We start from the raw sequence: 18,804 nt of genomic DNA on the forward strand, positions 1-18,804 counted from the left end.
GCTGGGACTTGGTTGGTGTTTCTTCTTTGGGTAAAACCTCGCGAAGCCCTTTGCTGCTGCAGTTAATGGCGGAGGGGGCGGGGGCGGGGGGTGGTTAACGGGAAGGATGGCTGCGGTCCTGGGATCCCTCTGGCAGCTTCCATGTGCTGGGATGGCTTCCTCGTACCCATCGCTCCGGGGGTCCCCCATCCCTGCTTCCAGCAGGGTGCCCTTCTCCCTCCCAGGCTTTGGGACGCCCTGGGGAGCTGAGCCCTGGTTTTGCCATCCCTGGGGCTCTGCCCGACGCTGCCTGATCTCAGCCTGCCTGCAATAAATAAACAACGCGCTGCATTGACCTCAATTTTTTTAATTAATTATGGATAAAACCCCTTTGGTGATGCAGGGACCCAGCTGAGCTGCCAGCCCTGAGTCGGGGCTGCCAGTGGGATTTCACCAAACCACTGCAAGACCCGACCTTGGGGGGCTGCTCCCGGCCCCCCTGGCCCCACTGCGACTTGATGCAGGCGATGGATGTGCTTGTTTATCTGTTCACTGGCAGCAAAACCCCGGGAGGTGAACCCGGCAGGTGGGCTGGGGTGTATTCTCCCCCTTTACTGTTGTTTTAAGCAGGGCTGATGGAGCCGGGATGGGGAGTTTGGCAAAGGGATGCTGTGGGGGGAAACGGGGGGATTTCGGGGCTGGGAGGGCAAGGGAAGAGGAGGGTGGGTGACCTGATCTCCCGTGTAGGGCTGGAGAGCTGCCCGCAGCTGCCAGTGTCAGTAGTGCAGCTGGTGTGCTGCTTGCACTGCCTGCACTGCTGGCACTGCTGGTGGGGCACGGGCAGAGCCCTCCCTGAGGGATTTGGCCCCAAAGCGAAGCTGGAAAGGCTTTGCCCTGCCAGGCTGCAGGGCCGGGGGCAGCAGTGCAGGGGGATGCTCTGGGTGCAGCTGGTGCAGGTCCAGCATGGGGGTCTCCTCTGGCCCCCGACCCGCTCACAGGGGCTGAGCACAGCAGGAGCCTTGCACGCTCACCACACCGTGCTCTTGCAGCACTGCGCACTCACAGCACCACGCACCTGCAGCATTGCACACTGGCAGCTTGCACACTCACAGCACTGCAAGCCTGCAGCCCCGCTCACTCACATTGCACATTCGCACCTGTGCACACTCACAGCACCGTGCACCCACAGCATTGCACACCTGCAGCCTCGTGTGCCTACAGTATTGCACACTTGCAGCCTTGCACACTCACAGGCTTACACGCTCACAGCCTCACACTTGCAGCACCACACACTTGCAGCCTCACACACTGGCAGCATCACAGGCGTGCAGCCCTGAGCCAGCTCCCTGTCTGCCCTCCTGCAGCGCAGCCTGGGACATTCCTCCGCTTTCAAAGGAAATTTCATTCTGATTTTTTTTCCCTTTTTAGCAAAATTAAATTCATCAGAGCCGAGGCAGCAGCAGAGCGGGTGTGGGTCGGCTTGAGATGACTTTGCCCAAGGAAAAAAATCCCATCAAACAGTTTCCCATGTACCTCTCCCGATGCCTTCCTCCTGCCACAGATTCCTTGGGATGTAAATCTGGGAATTTTGCTACCCGAGGCAGCAACAGGCGTTTTAGCAGCAGTTCTCTGTGCGCCTGCACAGTGGGGGTGGCTTTGGTGCTGGCCTGGGTATGGGCTCGCGTCCATGCTCGGAGAAGGCTGATCTGTTGCTCACGTGAGTGTCCCTGTCCCCAAAGGCTCCTCCACTCACATCATTTCACTTACAGACAATTAAAGATTCTCAAAAAAAGGCTGACACGCTGAGAAGCTGGGGCTGCAGGCAGGACAGGGCCCATGGATGGGGGGTCACCACTGCCACCGGGGTGGAGGGGATGAGGATGCCTGTGGGTGTCCAGGCAGGGACCAGCAGCCTGGGGGAGCTTGGGGGGCTGGTTTGGTGCCCACCCAAAACACGCAGGGCTTTGGCTGGCAAAACCCATCAGGAAAAGGCCTTTGGGGGGGCAGGGGGGATGGATGGGGAAACTGAGGCAGGGATGGCACTGGTGTGGCTGCCTGGCTCCTACACGGGCTGCTGCCTCCCTGTCCCCCGGGGTGCTGCCGTGGCACTGGGTGCCTTGGGGCGGGGGGGCAGGCAATGGGGGAGAAAGGGGGATGCTGGCAAACCCCTGGGCAGGGCTGGGGCCGGCTGCAGGGGCCTGGGGTGCCTCTGCATGCGTGAGCTCGTACAGGGAGCGTGTGTGCACAAAGGAAGGGCGTTTGCACAAGGGAGTTGCATTTGCACACAGGATGCTTTTGCATTAAGGGAGGGGTGTGCACAAGGGAAGGCCGTTTCCACGGGGCCAGTGTGTTTGCATAAGGAAATTGCATTTAGACGAGGGATACTTTTGCACTATGGGTATGTGTGCACAAGGGAAGAGCATTTGCACGAGGGAGGCTTTTGCATTAAGTGTGTGTGCGCATGGGAAGGGCATTTACACATGGGATGTGCATCTACATAAGGGAATTGCATTTGCACACAGGATGGTTTTGCATTAAGGGAGCGTGTGCACAAGGGAAGGGCATTTCCATGGGGGAAGTGTGCTTGTGCAAGGGAAGGGTGTTTGCACGAGGGCTGCTTTTGCATCAAGAGGGTGTATGCCCAAGGGAAGGGCATCTGCACGCAGGGCGTGCATGCCCAAGGAGGTGGTATTTGCACAGGGAGTGAAGCAGAGGAGTGCACTCGTGCACCCCAGTGATGTTGGGGTGCAGCAGGTGCCCTGGCACACAGGCTGGGCGCTCAGAGCCGGCACGCAGGCATTAGTCAGCACTGGGCCAGCTCTGACTCACCGCTTAATGGATGCAGGCTGGCATGGCATGGCACAGCGTGGCACGGCACGGCATGGCACTGCACAGTGGGCACCTGGCCACAGACCACTGCGAGTGCAGGCTGGAGCTGGGGGGACCAAGGCACCCCAGGGCTGCAGGTGGCTCTGTGGGGTCACCCTCTGCCCACCAGCAACAGGACCCAGCACAGGGTGGGAACTAGGGGAGCAGACCATGGGACACCCCACCCCTGCTCTCAGTCATCCTGGGGAGCTCGGGGCACCCATGGGTGCTCAGCTCCCACATGGTTTGGGTCCAGGTTGCAGGATGACAATGTAAAGTGCTGCTCCCTGGGGTCAAAGCTGGCCGGGGTCCTGCTTCTTGGGCACAGCGTCTCCTCAGGGACGTGGGGACCTTTGTCCTTCCTTGGCTGGTGGCTGCCAGCCCCACGCCATCCCCGCCATCCTCATCCATCCTCATCCATCACTGCCAGGCTGATGGCTGGCACATCTGCGTCCCTCTACCTTTTCCTCTTCCCAGCCTTTGTCTTCCAGGGAGAAAAAGGGGGAGGAAAATGAAATTACGAGGGAGAAGGGAGGGGAGAGGCAGCCTCGCCAGGGGATGGCACCTGAGCCCAGGCCCAGCAGGGACCCGACGAGCTCGGTGCATCACCCCTGCCCCAGCACCTCCCCTGGGGCAGCCACTGCAAAACTGTAATTAAAAGCCGAATGTGTGTCTTGTCGGCTTAATTAGGGCTTAACGGGTGAAGAGGGAGAATTGCCGGCGGGGAAGCCACAGCTCCGAAGCCAAAACCTCTGGCTGGTACCAGAGATGCACACTCAGCCACTGAAGCAGATCACCGGGGAGGGGATGATATATGGATGCTATAAAATAAAAAGCACGTGGAGCTGCTCCAGCCACCACGGTTTCTATGCAAGCGGAGGATGAATTGCCAGAGGCTGCTCAGACCGAGCGGGGGGATGTTGGGCGAGGTGTGAGGGAGCACAGGATCACGCGGTGGGGTGTGGGACCATGTGGTGGGACAATGGTGGGGTACAGGACCACGTGGTGGGGTGCAGGACCACATGGTGGGGTGCAGGACTGTGAGACGGGGTACAGGACCACGTAGTAGGGTGCAAGACCATGTGATGGGGTGCAGGATCATGCGATAGGGTGTCTGACCTTGGGGGGGGGGGTACAGGACTGCGCAGGGCATGCAGGATGCTGTGGTTTGGTGCAGGACATCCTGGCACCGGGTACCACCACATCCTGGCATCATGGCACTGGGACATCCCAGTGCAACAAGTCACAGCATCCTGGAAAGATGGAGCTGATGTTGCTGCCTGACATTGCTGTGCTGGCATGGCACAGATGATTGCCAGTGTCTCCTGGCAGCGTCACCAGGCCACCAACAGCAGGATGGGTGCAGAGCCTGGCCCGGCACAGCCATGTCCAGGAGGCAAAACTCATTGCAGGGAGGATTGTTGGGGTGATGTGTACAGAGAGGAAAAGATGTAGGGATGCTGCAAGGGAGGCATGGAAGCCATTTCCAAACAATCTTAATGCTCAGCCGGTGGTTTTGTTCTGGATTCTGACTTCAGTGTTGGCTGTGGCGAAAAAAAAGTGCCCAGTGACCCACCTGGTACCAGTGCCCGCCCGCACCACAGAGGCACAGGTGCTGCCATGTGGGTTTGGTTGAATTTATTCCTCTTCCTGCTGCTTTCACTGAGGGCATGGGCTGAACTTCAGCCAGGTGGGGCCAGGGATGGCTTCACCCTTGCGTGGTGCCTGTGGGGCCAAGCACGGCTCTGGCAGAGCCACCGCTTTTGCTCCCCTCTTGTGCACCCCTGTTGAAAAGTGGATCCCACCCTGTGTTACCGCACTCCTTCCTGGGCAGGCTGTGCTTCCCGTGGGTCTTTTTTTATGCTGTTAATGAGTTTAAGAAGATCCTTGGCTGAGATCTCTGGGAGTGGTTTCCCTGCTCTGTCTCCTGGTGGGAGCAAGTGGACTTGCCACTGCCCTCGGCATCCTGGGCTGCATCCACTTGGAGGGATGCTAAGAACAGGCTCATTTCAGTTTTTCCCAGTTTTCATAAAGAAAAATTTCTCCTAAGAAATCTTGCCTCCTCCCACGGAGCGGCTATTTTCCCCCTTGAGAACCCAAATTAAATGGAGCTCTCAAAGCCTTTCCCATTCTCCCTTCCCTCCCCAACTGCACCAGCTGCCTGGAGCTTTGCCTGGTGTTTCCCCCATCATGGGTGTGATTTGCTCTGAAATGCATCCCTGCACGGGAACAGCCACAACTGCACCGGGCAGCAGCTCCCGAAGCCCCCCTGGGGGGTTATCCCAGCCCCACTCCCCAGGGGTAACAGCAGGCGCTGGGAGCTGGCAGCCAGTGCGGCGGCAGGGATAACCTTGCGGCTCGGTACGTTGCAGCCATCCCTCTTCTTCCATCAAGCGTTCATTTAAGAAACATTTCACTAAATACCCAGCTGACAGCAACGGCCCTGGGAGATTGATGCCTCCAGTGCCTCTGAGGGCTCGGTGCCAGCAAGTGACTTTAAAATGACACAACAGCCACCCTGGCCTGCTCATGTCCCCTCCCTGTGCTCAGTCTGAGTGATGTTGTATCTCGGAGGATGATGTGGTGCTGTCCCCACCCCAGCATCCTCATGTTGCCCTGGGGTGGGTTATCTGCGGGGTTGCCCTGGGGGATTGGAGGGCACCCAGCCCAGTTTTGCACCATCCCATCCCCATATCTGCCAGCTTTCCATGTTCCCGTGAGCCTTCCCATCCCTGTGAGGGATCCTTGTCCCCATCCCTATCCCATCCTCATCTCCATCCCATTCACATCCCATTCCTCATCCTCATCCCAATACCCATCCTCATCCCCATCTCCTCCCATCCCCATCCCAATCTTCATCCTCATCCATCCCCTTCCCATCCCCTTCCCATCTCTCCTCCGCAAGGACCATGGGGAATTTTAGTCAGGGATGTGGGTCGAGACCAGACTTGCAAACACCTGGATGGATGGAGCAGGCAGGATACGCTCAGGGCAGGGAGAGGCTCCAGCACGGAGCCTCCACTGGGCAGAGGGACAGTAGGGAGTGAGCAGGGCAGCTCAGCCCTGCCAGGGGAGGCTGCGTGAGCAGGCACAGTAATAAATGAGGAGGAGAAGATTAAATTAAAGATAAATCAGCACCATCTCCGTGCCAGCATGACTTTATTCCTTTTAATTCCCCCCCCCCCCAATCTTCCTGAGAGAAATAAAGACGTTGATGTTGGGATGTGAACCTGGGAGCAAGTGCTCTTGAGAGCAAGATCCTTGTAAAGCAACAAGTAAGATGGAAAATGCCAGGCCTGAATCACGCTTCTCCCACCTCATTAGTGGGATCAGCTAATTAGGGTACCACCCAGGAGTGTCGGGAAGGTGCTGCCATTGCAGGAGGGGTGAAGGCTTGGTTGGGAAAGGTGGCATTGACCTGCTGGCAAGGCTGGCCTGCATCCCTAATAAAATAAAGGGAGAACTGTGAAGAGGAATCACTAATAAAGTAGTGGAGAAATTATGGAAAGGAACATTTGCAATGTCCCAGCAGTGTGGGAAACACATAAATCACCTGGCTGTGGCTGGGATTTTAAACTGAAATCCCTGGGGTTTGGGGGTGCCGCTGCCTCCACCCCATCATCTCAGGTCTGAGGTCTAAGGAAACCAGTTCAGAGCTTCTCACCCCAAAATAAGTGAGGAAATTGAAACAAAGGGGCTGTGGGGCAGAGCGGTGGGTGATGGCACAGGTTGTGCTGGGGGAAGGTGCCAGCCTTCATCCCGTGAGGAAGAGAGTGGTGCAGCTGAGCAGGATGGGGATCTCCAGCTGAGCACTGAGAGCTCTCCACCGGTGATCCCTAATGAACAAAAAACCAATCACGACTTCAAGTGCAGTTAAGCTGTTGTTTAATTCTCATTTTCCCCCTGTGTACCACCACATGCTCACGCCCTCTATCCCCAGGGATGGAGCAGCAGGCGCCAGGATGGACCGGCTGCCTCCTCCATCTGCAGGGAAGGATGCTCCGACAGGTCCCTGTTGCTGCGGAGCACAGAGAATTCCTGCGGGGATTTTGGGGGGGAAAGCCCAGAAATTTGCAGTATTATTCCTGCCAGGGTTTGGGTGGTGAGAAATTAATGAGTTTCCACCCTGAGACCTCCGGTGGGCAAAGCGAGAATTAATTGGGAGGGCAACTTCGTTAACATTGAGGAGCAAATTGATCCTCTAAGAGAAAAGGAGGAGATTTTCAATTAGGCTGCTTTGTCTTTTGGGGTTTCTTTCTCCCCAAAAAGTAACTTCTTATTATCAGCATCCTCCCCCTCAGTGCTGTGCTGTGAGCTCAACCACAGTATTAGACACTGGGGACTCCCCTGGGGAGCAGGTCCATGTGCCACAGCACCATCCCCAGCCCTGGTGCGGGATGAAGTTTTATCAAAGCTGGAAAAAGCCACCCCCGAGCTGTGACATCCTGGGAGGAAGGATCCTGCCCTGGGAGCCAACACGCTGCAGCATCAGGGATTCGATCAGCACTGAAATTCCCCAGCTCAGGAGTGTGGCCGTGGTGGTTTTCCGCTGCCGGAGAAGGAAAATTCTCCCAGCTAAAAAATAGCTTAAAGGGGACCCCAGCTGGTTAAAATCATCCGGAGGCTGCACAGGCAGCACTGCCGAGAGGCGGCCACGGAAGGGTGGTGGGTTTTGGGGAGCCTCGGTGTGGGATCCTGGCTGATGCTCCCGTGGGAGGTGGGAGATGTAGGGCAGGGGCAGGTTGGAGCTGCTGCCTGCCCCCAGATTCCCGGCGGTGTTGAGCTGAGTAAGGCAAGTGCTGAGGCTGAGCACGTGGCCGGGGTGGCTCGGGATGCTGAGGGGGTTTTAATGAAGGAACAGCAGGAATTTAACAGCAATAATTTAACAGCAGGAACCCTGTTATATAGGGGTTCTTGTGACAGTCCCAGCACAAGAAGCACATCTCGAGCCTGTCCCGCTGTGCCTCAGTTTCCCCATCGAGCATCCTTGGTGTTCGATGAGCACCTGAGAGGTGCCGGCCCTCCCCCTTCCCCTTTCCCACCCTGTAATGGCTCTGGGAACGTTTTCCCTCTTGCCCCTGACCCCTGCCCTCCTGCCACAGCACCTCCAAAGGCAGCCTCCGGCAGGAGCAGGGCTTTGGTGACCTGCCCAAGCCACCGTGCCCAGCCACAGAGATGCCACTCAGGCACGGGGGACACTGTGACCCCCATCTCCCAACAGGCTGGGGTCTGCCAGGAGACAAGCCAGGCAAGGTGAACAGTGGGATTTGGGAGAGAGGTCCCAGATGCTGGGCAGCATCCTTGTCCGGGGACCGTGGCGGAGGCCACGGGGACATGGATGCTGCGGGGACATGGCACAGTGGGGAGCTGCCCTGGCATGTGAGCCCAGCTGCCATTAATCAATGACAAAGTGAGAAATAAGGCAAAAAATGTCATCAAGGCTTGGGGGGAAGCAAGGAGCAACTGGAAATGGGGACAGGGACAGAGGGTTTCACTCCTGGCCCCTCTCCGCTCCTCTTCCATGGCTCATTTTTGCCCCGGTGTGGGAGCAGGAGGTTTGGCAGTAGTGTCCCTGCCACCCTGCAGCACCCTGGGGACCTCAGGGTGACTGGGCTGCCCCGGCCCAGGGTGCTGCATGCAGGGGCTTTGGGGTGATGATGGCCTGGGGTGCGTGCTGTGTGTGGGGACCTCAGGGTGACAATGGCCTGGGCATGGGGTGCTGTGTGTGGGGACCTCAGGGTTATGGCAGCCTGTGGTGCCAAGTAGGGGGACGCTGGGGTGACAGCTGCCCAGGCATGGGGTGCCATGTGGAGGGAGCTCAGGGTGCAGCAGCCGGGGATGCTGTGTGCGGGGACCCTGGGACGGTGCCTACCCCAGGAGCAGGGTGCTGGGTGTGGGGACCCTGGGGGGGTGGCTGTGCCAGCCCAGGGTGCTGCGCAGGGACTTTGGGGTGGTGACAACCTGGGGTGCCATGTGTGGGGCCTCGGGGTAATGACTGCCTGGTCATGGGGTGCTGCGTGTGGGGACCCTGGGGTGCCAGCTGCTGGCCCATGGGAGGGCCACGGGGACCCACCGGGGCTGCATTCACCAGCCCCTCCGGCAGCACCTGCCCCCCCCAGCCCTGCCGGGGCAGGATCGGGCCCGGGACGCTGACGGAAGCGGGGGGGGGGGGGGGGGGGGGGCGGGGGGGGGCTGTGTCACCCTCCCTGCCGCAGCTCCCCCGCCCGGGGGGAGGCACCCGCCGCCCCCCGCCCCCAGCCCCATTTGCCAGGCGGGACCGTTCAAAACCCGCCCGTTCCCGCCGCTTCGCCCCGGATTCCGCCGCCGCTTCCCCGGGGCCGCGGCCAAGGATGCTCCGGCTGCCGGCGGCGGCGGGGGGGGCGGCGGGTGCGCGGCGCCGGGGGCTGAGCCAGCGGCGGAGCCCGGCCCGGCCCTGCCCGGGACACTTGGCGAGGGGGAAAGAGGAGGAGGAGGAGGAGGAAGAGGCCGCCCTCGGCCGCGGCCCCGCCATGCCGGGCCCCGCCGGGGAGCGTGGCCCGGCGGCAGCGGCCCCCCGGGGGCTGTGAGCGGCCCGGGGCTGGCGGAGGGGGGGGGCCCGGAGCGGCATGGCCAGCCCCGTCCCCCCCGCCGCCGCCGCCGGGATTTAGCCGGTGCCTGGATGCTTTCGCCTCCCGTTGCCACTTCGGGCGGGCATGTGCGCGGGGGAAGCGGGCCGCCCCCAGCCTCCGCCGGCGCGGAGCCCCCCCGCGCCCTGACGCCCCGGTGAGGGGCTCCGCCGCCAGCCCCGTCCCGCCGCCGGCCCCGGAGGACGGGGAGAACCGCCCGCCCTGGCCCCCCCTGGCCGGTGGGTGCCGGGCGGGGGGCGGCGGGTACCGGTAACTTGTTTGTAGCGTTACCCCGGTGCCGGCTGGGGACCCCCCCCCGGGGGAGATTTGGGTTTCAACTTTGGCTTTTGGGAAGCCCCGAAGATGCCTTTCCACCCGGTGACGGCGGCTTTGATGTACCGGGGGATCTACACCGTCCCCAACATCCTCGCCGAGCAGCACCCGGTGGAGATCCCGGAGGACGAGCTGGAGGGTGAGCGGGCCGGAGGCGGGGGGGCAGCGCGGCCGGGGGGGTGCGCGGCCCCCGGTGCCCGGGGAGGGCTGAAGGCGAGCGGGATGCGGATGGATGGATGGATGGATGGATGGATGGATGGGGGGGGGGGGGCTGGGGGGGGGAAGGAAAGCATGGGAGAGAGCCGGGGGGCTGGTGGGGGTCCTGGCCCCGGTGTCACCGTTATGACAATATGACACAGCAGGGACCGGCGGTGGCGTCGCGGGCCGGACCCCCCGCCGTGCCGGGGCCACCCTCCCCGCTGTCATAATATGACAGTGGCTGGCGGCGCGGGGGCCCCGGGGGCGGTTGTCACCCGTGCCACCCCCTCACCCCGGGTCATGGCACCCCCGCGCAGTCCCGGTGCCACCAGGCTCCGGCCGGGAGCAGCGGCCGGCCGGGCTTTGCCCACTCGTGCGATGAGCGGGGCCGGGCTCAGCTCACACAGTCAGAATGGCCTTTTCCACCCCAAAAGTTTGCCAGGGCAGTGGGACGGGCTCTGCCAGTACCCCCAGGCCGGCCCGGCTCGGCTCGGGGTGTCCCCGGGGAGCCCCGCTCTGCTGGGGGCGGGAGGAAGGGGCTGCAGCCCCCCCGGCGCCTCCGCTGCCCCTAAAAGAGGCACCACAGGGGAAACTGAGGCACGGAGTGGCCCCATGCACGGCCCTGCTGTGCCTTTGGGGGAGGATGGAGGGGGCTGGGCATCAGGCCTGGAGCCCCTGGGGACTTGCCGTGGGGAAACTGAGGTAGGAAACCCCAGGGTTGGGGGGGCTCTGGCCCCAAAACCTGGCTGGAAGCCCCCAGCGGGCACGGACACGGGCTCACACCGAGGGTGTGTGCACACACAGCTCTGCAGGTTGGGTGCGTGTGCGCTTACGTGCCCGTTCACAGCCTCACTGCAGGGGCTGTGTCTGTGCACAAGTGTGTGCACCCACACCTTTGCACGATCCCACTGCACATGTGCTCACGCAGCTTTATGTACACACATGGCCTGACTGCAGGGTGTGTGTGGGGGTGTGTGTACACACGGGCAGCATCACTGCAGCGTGTGCGTGCACATGTACAGCCTCGCTGCAGGGTGTGTGCACACACGTACGGCGCCAGAGCAGGATGGGTTCATATGCACAGCCCTGCTGCAGAGAGTGTGTGTGTGTGTGCACAAGTACAGCATCACTGCAAGAGGGGGGTGTGCATGCACAAGTACAGCACTGCACTGTGGGTCTGTGTGTGTCTGCATGTGTGTGCACAAGTACAGCATCACTGCAAGGTGTCTCTGTGTGCATGCACAAGTACAGCACCACTGCAAGGTGTCTGTGTGCGCGCGTGCACGAGTACAGCACCACTGCAAGGTGTCTGTGTGTGCATGCACAAGTACAGCGCCACTGCAAGGTGGCTCTGTGTGTGTGCGTGCACAAGTACATCGCTGCAAGGTGTTTGTGTGTGCACGCACAAATACAGCAGCGCTGCAATGTGGTTGTGTGTGCGTCCATGTGTGTGCACGCACAAGTACAGCATTGCTGCAAGGTGTCTGTGGGTGTGTGTGCATGCACAAGTGTGCCGCTGCAAGGTGGTGGTGCATGCACGCACACACAAGTACAGCATTGCTGCAAGGTGTGGGTGTGCACAGCCTCCCTGCAGCCCATGCCTGTGCACACACGTCGGTGCACAGCCTCGCTGCAGTGTGTGTGCACACACCCACTGTGTGTGCGTGCACGTGTGCCAGGGCACTGTGGTAGCACACCCAGCCTTGCACAGCACCGATGGGTGCTGATGGGCCCCGGGGTGCTGCCAGCCCAGGGCTCCCCCCAGCACCCCACCTGCGGCTGCCCGCCTGCCATGCCACGTGGCCGCAGGGATCGATGGCAGCGGCAGGAGCCCCAAGGTGACCCCACGAGGCGCCAGACACCTGCGCCGCTGGGGGGGGGGCATGCTGCCACCTGCTCCCACCTCCTGGTTTAGGGGGATGTTCCTGCCCCCCTCCCGGCCCCCAGCTGCCCCTCGTGGCTCTGCACTGGGGCTGAGAAGATGCAGGGTGCAAACCAGGGCAGGGTGCTGCTGGCTCCGCTGGGTAGGTTGGGGTGCCCCAGCTTTGGGAGGGGGCACCCTGCTGGGACCCTGATTTGACCATTGAACATGTCCTTGCCTTTCCACCAGCACCCTGAGCTGGGTGACAGGGAATCACCTTTGGGCAGTCTGGGGTGAGCAGCCTTGAAGGGTGAATTTTGGAGGTGCCTGGACCGGAGAGGGGCTCCCCGTGAGCTTGAGGGCAGCCAGGAGCGCCGCGCTGCCCAGGCACAAATGCCAGCCGTGGAGAAGCTCAGCCATTGTGCTGGCAGGCCAGAACCCCCAAAACTCCCCCAAAACACCTTGGAAGACATCACTCGTGGGCCACGATCTGGCAGGGAGGTCCCCAAGCGCTGGGCATCAATAGTACAACCCTGGGTGGGGTTTTGCCCCCAAAAGCTCAGTTCTCAGCCCTTGTTTCTCCTGCCTGGCTCCTCCACCACGGAGCCCTCCAGCAGCTGGCAAAGACCTGCACGCTGATGCTGCTGCCTGGCAAAGGAAGAGGGCACCAGCATCCCGGCCCGGCTTCCTGGCGTTCCAGACACAAGTCCACCTGGTCCCTTCTTCCCCATCAGCCTGGTTGCAGCTCCACTTGTCGGGGGGCATCCAAAAGGCAGAAGCGCCCCCCAAAAGGAGGAAAGCTCCGAGCACAGCGGGAGGTGGGATGGAGCCGACGGGCACCGCGAGGCTTTTGGGTGGGCAATAGCCACACAGGGTGGCAAGCACCGTGCCTCAGTTTCCCTGCTGCCCTCTAAGCTCAGCACAGCCTCTCCCTGCCAGCCCACAGGGATCTTCCCCACTTCCAGGGGCTCATTTTGAGCCAGAAACCCCAAATTTTCCCCGTTTCTGCCCCTCTCTGTTCCATCTTCCTCTGCATGGGAGAGGGCTGAACACCGAAGCAACCCCAGGAAGTATTTTTTGGCTGAAGCGCAGCACAACTGCGGCACCCACCCCATCGCCCCAGGATGGGTGTTAAGTCCCCAGGGGAGACACGGGTGCTAGCGCACCTGGTACCCAGCACCCTCCCTGTGCCAGCACCCGGGGCGCAGGGCACGGGATGCTCCCAGCTCAATGCTGCAGCGTTGGGGGAGGGGGGTCTCCCCAGCCGCAGCCCCCGCCTGGCGGATACCCTGAGCTCAGGAGTTCCCAGGGAAGGTGTTTTGGGCAGGATGATGGGGTTTTGGCTGCAGAAGGCAGCAAGGGGGTGTGGGTGTGTGTGCACTGCCTTGCACACCCCTCCTGGTGCACACACACAGACACAGTGTTGCTTGGGGGAGGCTCTGATCCCTGCAGGGGTGGCACCCCTCGTGCCATGCCTCAGTTTCCCCTCTGTAAGGGGGACCCCACTATGGCTGGAGGGATGGGTGATCCACCTTGGGGACAGGGGCTGGGGGGGTGCCAGGGCCAGGGTGGCCGGACTCATCCCTGCTCCCCCCGCAGAGATCCGCGAAGCCTTCAAGGTGTTTGACCGGGATGGCAATGGCTTCATCTCCAAGCAGGAGCTGGGCACGGCCATGCGCTCCCTGGGCTACATGCCCAATGAGGTGGAGCTGGAAGTCATCATCCAGCGCCTCGACATGGACGGTAGGACCCCGGTGCCCTGGGACGGGGACGGGGACAGGGATGGGGATAGTGACGGAGATCTCCTGCCCTCCCCTTTGATGAAACACCCGATTTGCCCCATTTCCACCCCACTGGCTGGTGGCTGCCAGACCCGATGTGGGATGCAACACGCCAGGAGGGCCTGATCCAGGCTCTGCCTCATGCCCAGAGCCTCCCACACATCCATCATCATCATCATCATCACCACTGCAGCTTCATTTAGGAGGATTTAATGATCCTGGAGCGCTTGCAGGCGGGAACAGCACCTCTTCTGGCTTGCCAAACCTGCTGGGACCAGGATGCTGGGGATGGATCCTACACCCTGGTTGGATCCTACACACTGGGTTGGATCCTGCACCCCAGGCCATGCTGGCAGGCCGGTCTGCCCATGAGCCTGCAGCACTGACGGCCACTGTTAGCCTGTCCCTGTCGCTCCTGCACTGATCGGGACCTTAAAGAGCTCGTTAATTTATTGGTTTCCTTTTTTTTCCCCCCATTTAAAAGCCTTTCCGGCAGCACTGCCAAGCTGCTGCTCCCTTCATTACTCATTGTTAGTGCTGGCCTGACAGCCCCGACACCAGCATCTTCCGCAGCCGCAGGACACGGCCAGCCTGGCGGCACCCTGTCCCCTGTCCCAGCAAGCCCCCGGGGTCATGGCCACCACGGGGGTCCCCAAGTGGCGTTGGGGTCCCAGCTGGAGTTGCAGTTCCAGCTGGTGTTTGGGGTCCTGGGTGGTGTTGGATGTCCCCAGATGGCATTGGAGGTCCCAGCTGGCACTGGGGACCTCAGCCAGTGTTGGCCATCCTAGCGGTGTTGGGAACCCCAAATTATGTTGGAGGTACCCAGCCAGTGTTGGGGTCCCCGACTGGTTTTCAGGGTCTCCAGCCAGTGTTGGGCATCCTGGCCAGTGTTGGGAGGCCCCTAACTTTGCTGGAGGTTCCCAGATGGTGTTGAGGTCCCCAACTGGTTTTGGTGGCCCCTGACCACCCACAGGGTCCCAGCTGGTATTGGGGGTCCCCACTCAGTGTGGGGTTCCCTGGCTGGTGAAGTACAAGACCCCAGGCTCCTGTAATACTGGCTGCTGCTCTGGGCCATTGCAGGTGGATATTAGGGATGGGGGCTCTGGGCACTGCCTGAGCCCCCCAGGTGCTGTGCCCAGGAGCAGGGTCCCCACAGGCAATGCCAAGCCCAGGAGGAGGTTCCCCCCAGAAAAAAACACTAAGGCTTCGAGCAGGACCTCCCCGGGCTGCCCAGGAGCGGGGTACAGCTGAGCATCACTGGGTCCAGGCAGGGTGTCTCGCTCCAAGCTGCCCCACGGGGACTCTTCTGGGTGGGGGGGTGGGAGTGTCACACGTGCTCCCATGGCTGGGCAGGGGGTGACAGCCACCTCTGTGTCCCACAGGTGATGGACAGGTGGACTTTGAGGAGTTCGTGACGTTATTGGGGCCCAAGCTGTCCACCTCGGGCATCCCGGAGAAATTCCACGGCACGGACTTTGACACCGTCTTCTGGAAGGTAGGGGGGGGACCCCCTCCCCCCTGGGGGGCAGCACCCCTGGCCCCCACACCCAGACCACTGGCAGCAAGGGGTCAGGGTCAAGGTTGGGACTGGGGTTAGGGTTGGGGTCAGGGTCAGAATAGGTTTAAGGGTTAGGGTTGGGGTTGGGGTCAGGGTCAGGGTGAGGGTGAGGGTCAGATTTAGGGTTAGGGTTAGTGTAAGTGTCAGGGTCAGGGTTGGGGTACACCATCCCTCCCTGCCATGGCACAGGGTGGTGGCTGGCACAAGCACCCACTGGGTGCCCCTCGCAGGAGCAGCCAGCCCCGCTCTGCCAGGGAACCGGCAGGACACCAGACCTTTCCCTGCCCAAAATGGGGGAGGGTCCATCCAAAATACAGCACCCAAGAGTGCCGGGGGGACCCCCCCAGCAGCACTGTACCCCCTTGACCATGGGGTCAGCCCCTGCCCGAGCCCCCTGCCCGCTCCCTGCAGTGCGACATGCAGAAGCTGACAGTGGACGAGCTGAAGCGGCTGCTGTACGACACCTTCTGCGAGCACCTCTCCATGAAGGACATCGAGAACATCATCATGACGGAGGAGGAGAGCCACATGGGCACAGCCGAGGAGTGCCCCGTCGACGTGGAGAGTGAGTGCCGGCTGCACAGGGATGCCAAATACCTCCCCCAGCCCCGCCATCACTGGGATGGCACCGGGTACTCGGGGTTGGGGCGGGGGGGAAGGGGAGCATTGGGGTAACCCCCTGGCTCTCCCCGCAGCCTGCTCCAGCCAGCAGATCCGGCAGACCTGCGTGCGCAAGAGCCTCATCTGCGCCTTCGCCATTGCCTTCATCATCAGCGTGATGCTCATTGCCGCCAACCAGGTGCTGCGCAGTGGCATGAAGTAGCGGGGCTGCCCCCAGCACCTGCCGCCGGCCACCGACGGGGAGCCACACCTGTAGCGAGGAGTATAGAGAGATATATATATATACACACATATTTGAATCAGACACGGAAACCCCCCTGGGAGGGGGGCCAACCCGAGGGGGACGACCCGCGCCGGGTCCCCGCTGTCCTGGGACAATGTGAGCGCATGGCTGTTTGCAGAACATGGAAACTTTGATAAAGACACACAAACACGAATGAAAAAAAAGCCCTCGCCAGAAAAAAACCAAACCCGTAAATGCATGTAACGTGCATGGAGCCCCGTGTGCCGCCCCCTCCTCGCGCTGGGGTGGATAGCCCCCCGAGCGTAGGATCCCGTTGGATACACCGATACTAGCGTCTATAGCTCTATATTTACGATAAAAACCAAATCATCCCCTAAGCAATACACGCGCCTGAGATGATTTCTAGAGATGGGAGCGTTTGCATGGACTTGGCTGCCAAGGGCTGGATTTCACTCCCCCCCTGCCTCGCCCCCCACCCCGGCCCCGTGCCGTGCCTCGGTTTCCCCACCTGCCAGACGGGGGGATGATGCTGACCTCCTGCTTGATGCACTTTGATCCGAGCCCCTTCGGAGGAGCTGGAGCGATCCCAAGGTTGGGGAGCCCGCGCCGGCCAGGGCCACCCACCCTGCACACCCCCAAGCCCCCCCAGCCTGTATGTAGCACCCACCTGGGCACTGGACTGGTTCAGATTTGGGGCTGTTTCTCATTCTTTGGAGTTGGTTTGGGGTTTGGGTTGGGTTTTTGGTTTTTTGTTTTTTTTCTTTTCTTTCTTCCTGGTTGGTTGTTTCCAATCTGAAATAAAACTGGGATTTCTGAAGTGCTCTAGGCTGCTGGGGCTCCTGGCCATGTGGGGGGCATGCAGCGGGGGTGCGGGGGGGCAGGGGTAAGGGAGTGGGTGCCAGGTGGGTGTAGAGCCATGGGACCACTCATGGGTGCTGCTGAGCCGCTGCCAGAGTGTGGTTCTGGCAAAGGAGGGTCTATGGAGGGGTCATGGCTTGCCAGCATCCCGGGGCAGCTGGAGCATCCCCAAATCTGGGGCCAGCACGGACCTGGCTCCTTCTTGGCAGCTCCGGCCAGCACTGGGCAGGGGTCACACCGCCGCGTCCCCCACCCCGGTCCAGCCGTGGGGCCTGCTGTGGATCCTGCCCTCTCCGGTGGATTGGTGCAGGTGCCGAGCAGCTTTACTCCCCTCTCCTCCTCTCCGTGCCCTAATATTTTATGTTGGTGTTTGATGAATGTTTTAAGACCACTTGCCTTACCAAGTGCCTTGATGGAGAGACCACGCTTCACCTGGCTTAACGGCAAAGCCGGGGGGAGTCAGGTTGTGGCCTACAACATGGGGGGCTCAGAGATGCTCTGTGGGGGTCACCATCCCCAGGAATCCTGCCCCAAGGCTGGCAGGGAGGGGAGCACTCTGGTTACTCTTGATTTACACCACGGTGGGGTCTGGCCCCGGGTGTAATTCCCCCCCACACTGAGCGATGCCATCCTGCTAATGGGAAAACGGCCATGCTCATACACACCACGGTGGCCATCATGCCTGCGTGTGCTCGGGGGGGGGGCCCTGCCTGCCTAATGGATGGCCCTCCCCAAGCCCCCGAGCGATGCATTTTTAATGGCAAACAAATTAAAATAATAAATAAACCAGGGGAAGAGCTCGGTGCCATCAGCGTATCGGGCAAAGATGCTGCCCTCGTCACGGGCAGTGCTGAAAGGGTGTCGTCCCCCCCGTGGGAACAGGGCTGGAGGAGACCATCCCCGGGGCATCAGGGCTGGGGCTGGAGCCTTCACTTCCCTGGAGCCCTGTTGGACCCCCACAAGGGGAAAATACATTTCCTTGTGTCTGCATGGGAATTCCCACCCTCCAGACAAGCCTCTCCCAGCACTGAGCAGGGGGGACAGCGCATTTTTGGGATGCCAAGAGGAACTGGCTGCATTTTATTGATTTGGGGTTTGGGGTTGGGGTTGTATTTTTTTTTTTTATCTTGTATAATTTATCAAACAAATTGAACTGAACGTCCAAATGAGAAATGAAAATGGGAAGTGCTCCATGGCAATGAAATCATTTCGGCTGCCTCGCAAAGTGGGGGAGGCTCCGCGCCCGTAATGAAATTTCATCCATCTCCCGGCAGAAAGTTTTGATTTTTTATAAACTGGCATTTCCAAAGGAAGCCACGTGGCCTCAGAGATGTGTGTGTATTTATATATTTTTAACCAGGTCTGTTATAGACATTGTGAATAAACATAGGGGGGGGGGGGCAAAAAAGAAAAAGAGGACAATTTAATTTGCTAGAAAATACAGTAACAGGAAAGAAAAATTAGACAAAAGGAGTAATGTCATCCCCCAAGCTCAGCTTGTCAAAGCTGCTCAATTAATTTTAATGGGAAGTGGGAGAAATGGGTTTCTTGAGGCGGGTTGGGTGCTGGGAGCTGCTGGCTGGGGAGCAGGCGGGCAGCACGGGGTCCTGGGAGTCCTGGGGGTCCTGGGGGTCCTGGCCACACATGCCGGCCTCGCACTGCCCTGCCGCAGCCAGGGATGGCTCGCTGCGGCTGCGGTGAGGCAGCGATGCTCCTCGCTAATTGAATTAAATGCTCGCTAGGAAAGGGAAAAATCTTTCTATGCCAGCGCTGCAGCGGGCCGAGGGGAGGTGCTGGGGATGTGCAGGGCTGCTGTGGGGGAGAGGGACCCTGTGTCGAACAGAGCAAAACCGCCGAGGCTTGCGAGGCTGAGGTTGCCACACGCTGAGAAGAGCTTT

At 60.7% G+C, this 18,804-nt stretch overlaps 1 protein-coding gene across 1 annotated transcript; it reads left to right on the forward strand.

Moving 5' to 3' along the window:
- The first annotated feature begins 9,176 nt into the window (after nucleotides 1-9,176).
- Nucleotides 9,177-16,857, forward strand: CABP7 (calcium binding protein 7). Its single transcript, XM_055715665.1, has 5 exons — nucleotides 9,177-9,924; nucleotides 13,444-13,587; nucleotides 15,008-15,120; nucleotides 15,595-15,748; nucleotides 15,879-16,857. Exons 1-5 carry the CDS (start codon nucleotides 9,816-9,818, stop codon nucleotides 16,004-16,006), a joined length of 648 nt encoding a protein of 215 aa, XP_055571640.1. The 5' UTR covers nucleotides 9,177-9,815; the 3' UTR covers nucleotides 16,007-16,857.
- The last annotated feature ends 1,947 nt before the right edge of the window (nucleotides 16,858-18,804 follow it).

The sequence above is a fragment of the Falco cherrug genome, chromosome 1 (assembly GCF_023634085.1).
Source record: "Falco cherrug isolate bFalChe1 chromosome 1, bFalChe1.pri, whole genome shotgun sequence".
Taxonomy (NCBI): Eukaryota; Metazoa; Chordata; class Aves; order Falconiformes; family Falconidae; genus Falco; species Falco cherrug.

Bases quoted from the DNA above. Each gene is read 5' to 3' on its own strand.
- CABP7 (XM_055715665.1), top strand. From the start codon at position 9,816: ATGCCTTTCCACCCGGTGACGGCGGCTTTGATGTACCGGGGGATCTAC. The intron at 15,121-15,594 runs GTAGGGGGGGGA...CGCTCCCTGCAG, and splicing joins TTGACACCGTCTTCTGGAAG to TGCGACATGCAGAAGCTGAC. The intron at 15,749-15,878 runs GTGAGTGCCGGC...CTCTCCCCGCAG, and splicing joins GTGCCCCGTCGACGTGGAGA to CCTGCTCCAGCCAGCAGATC.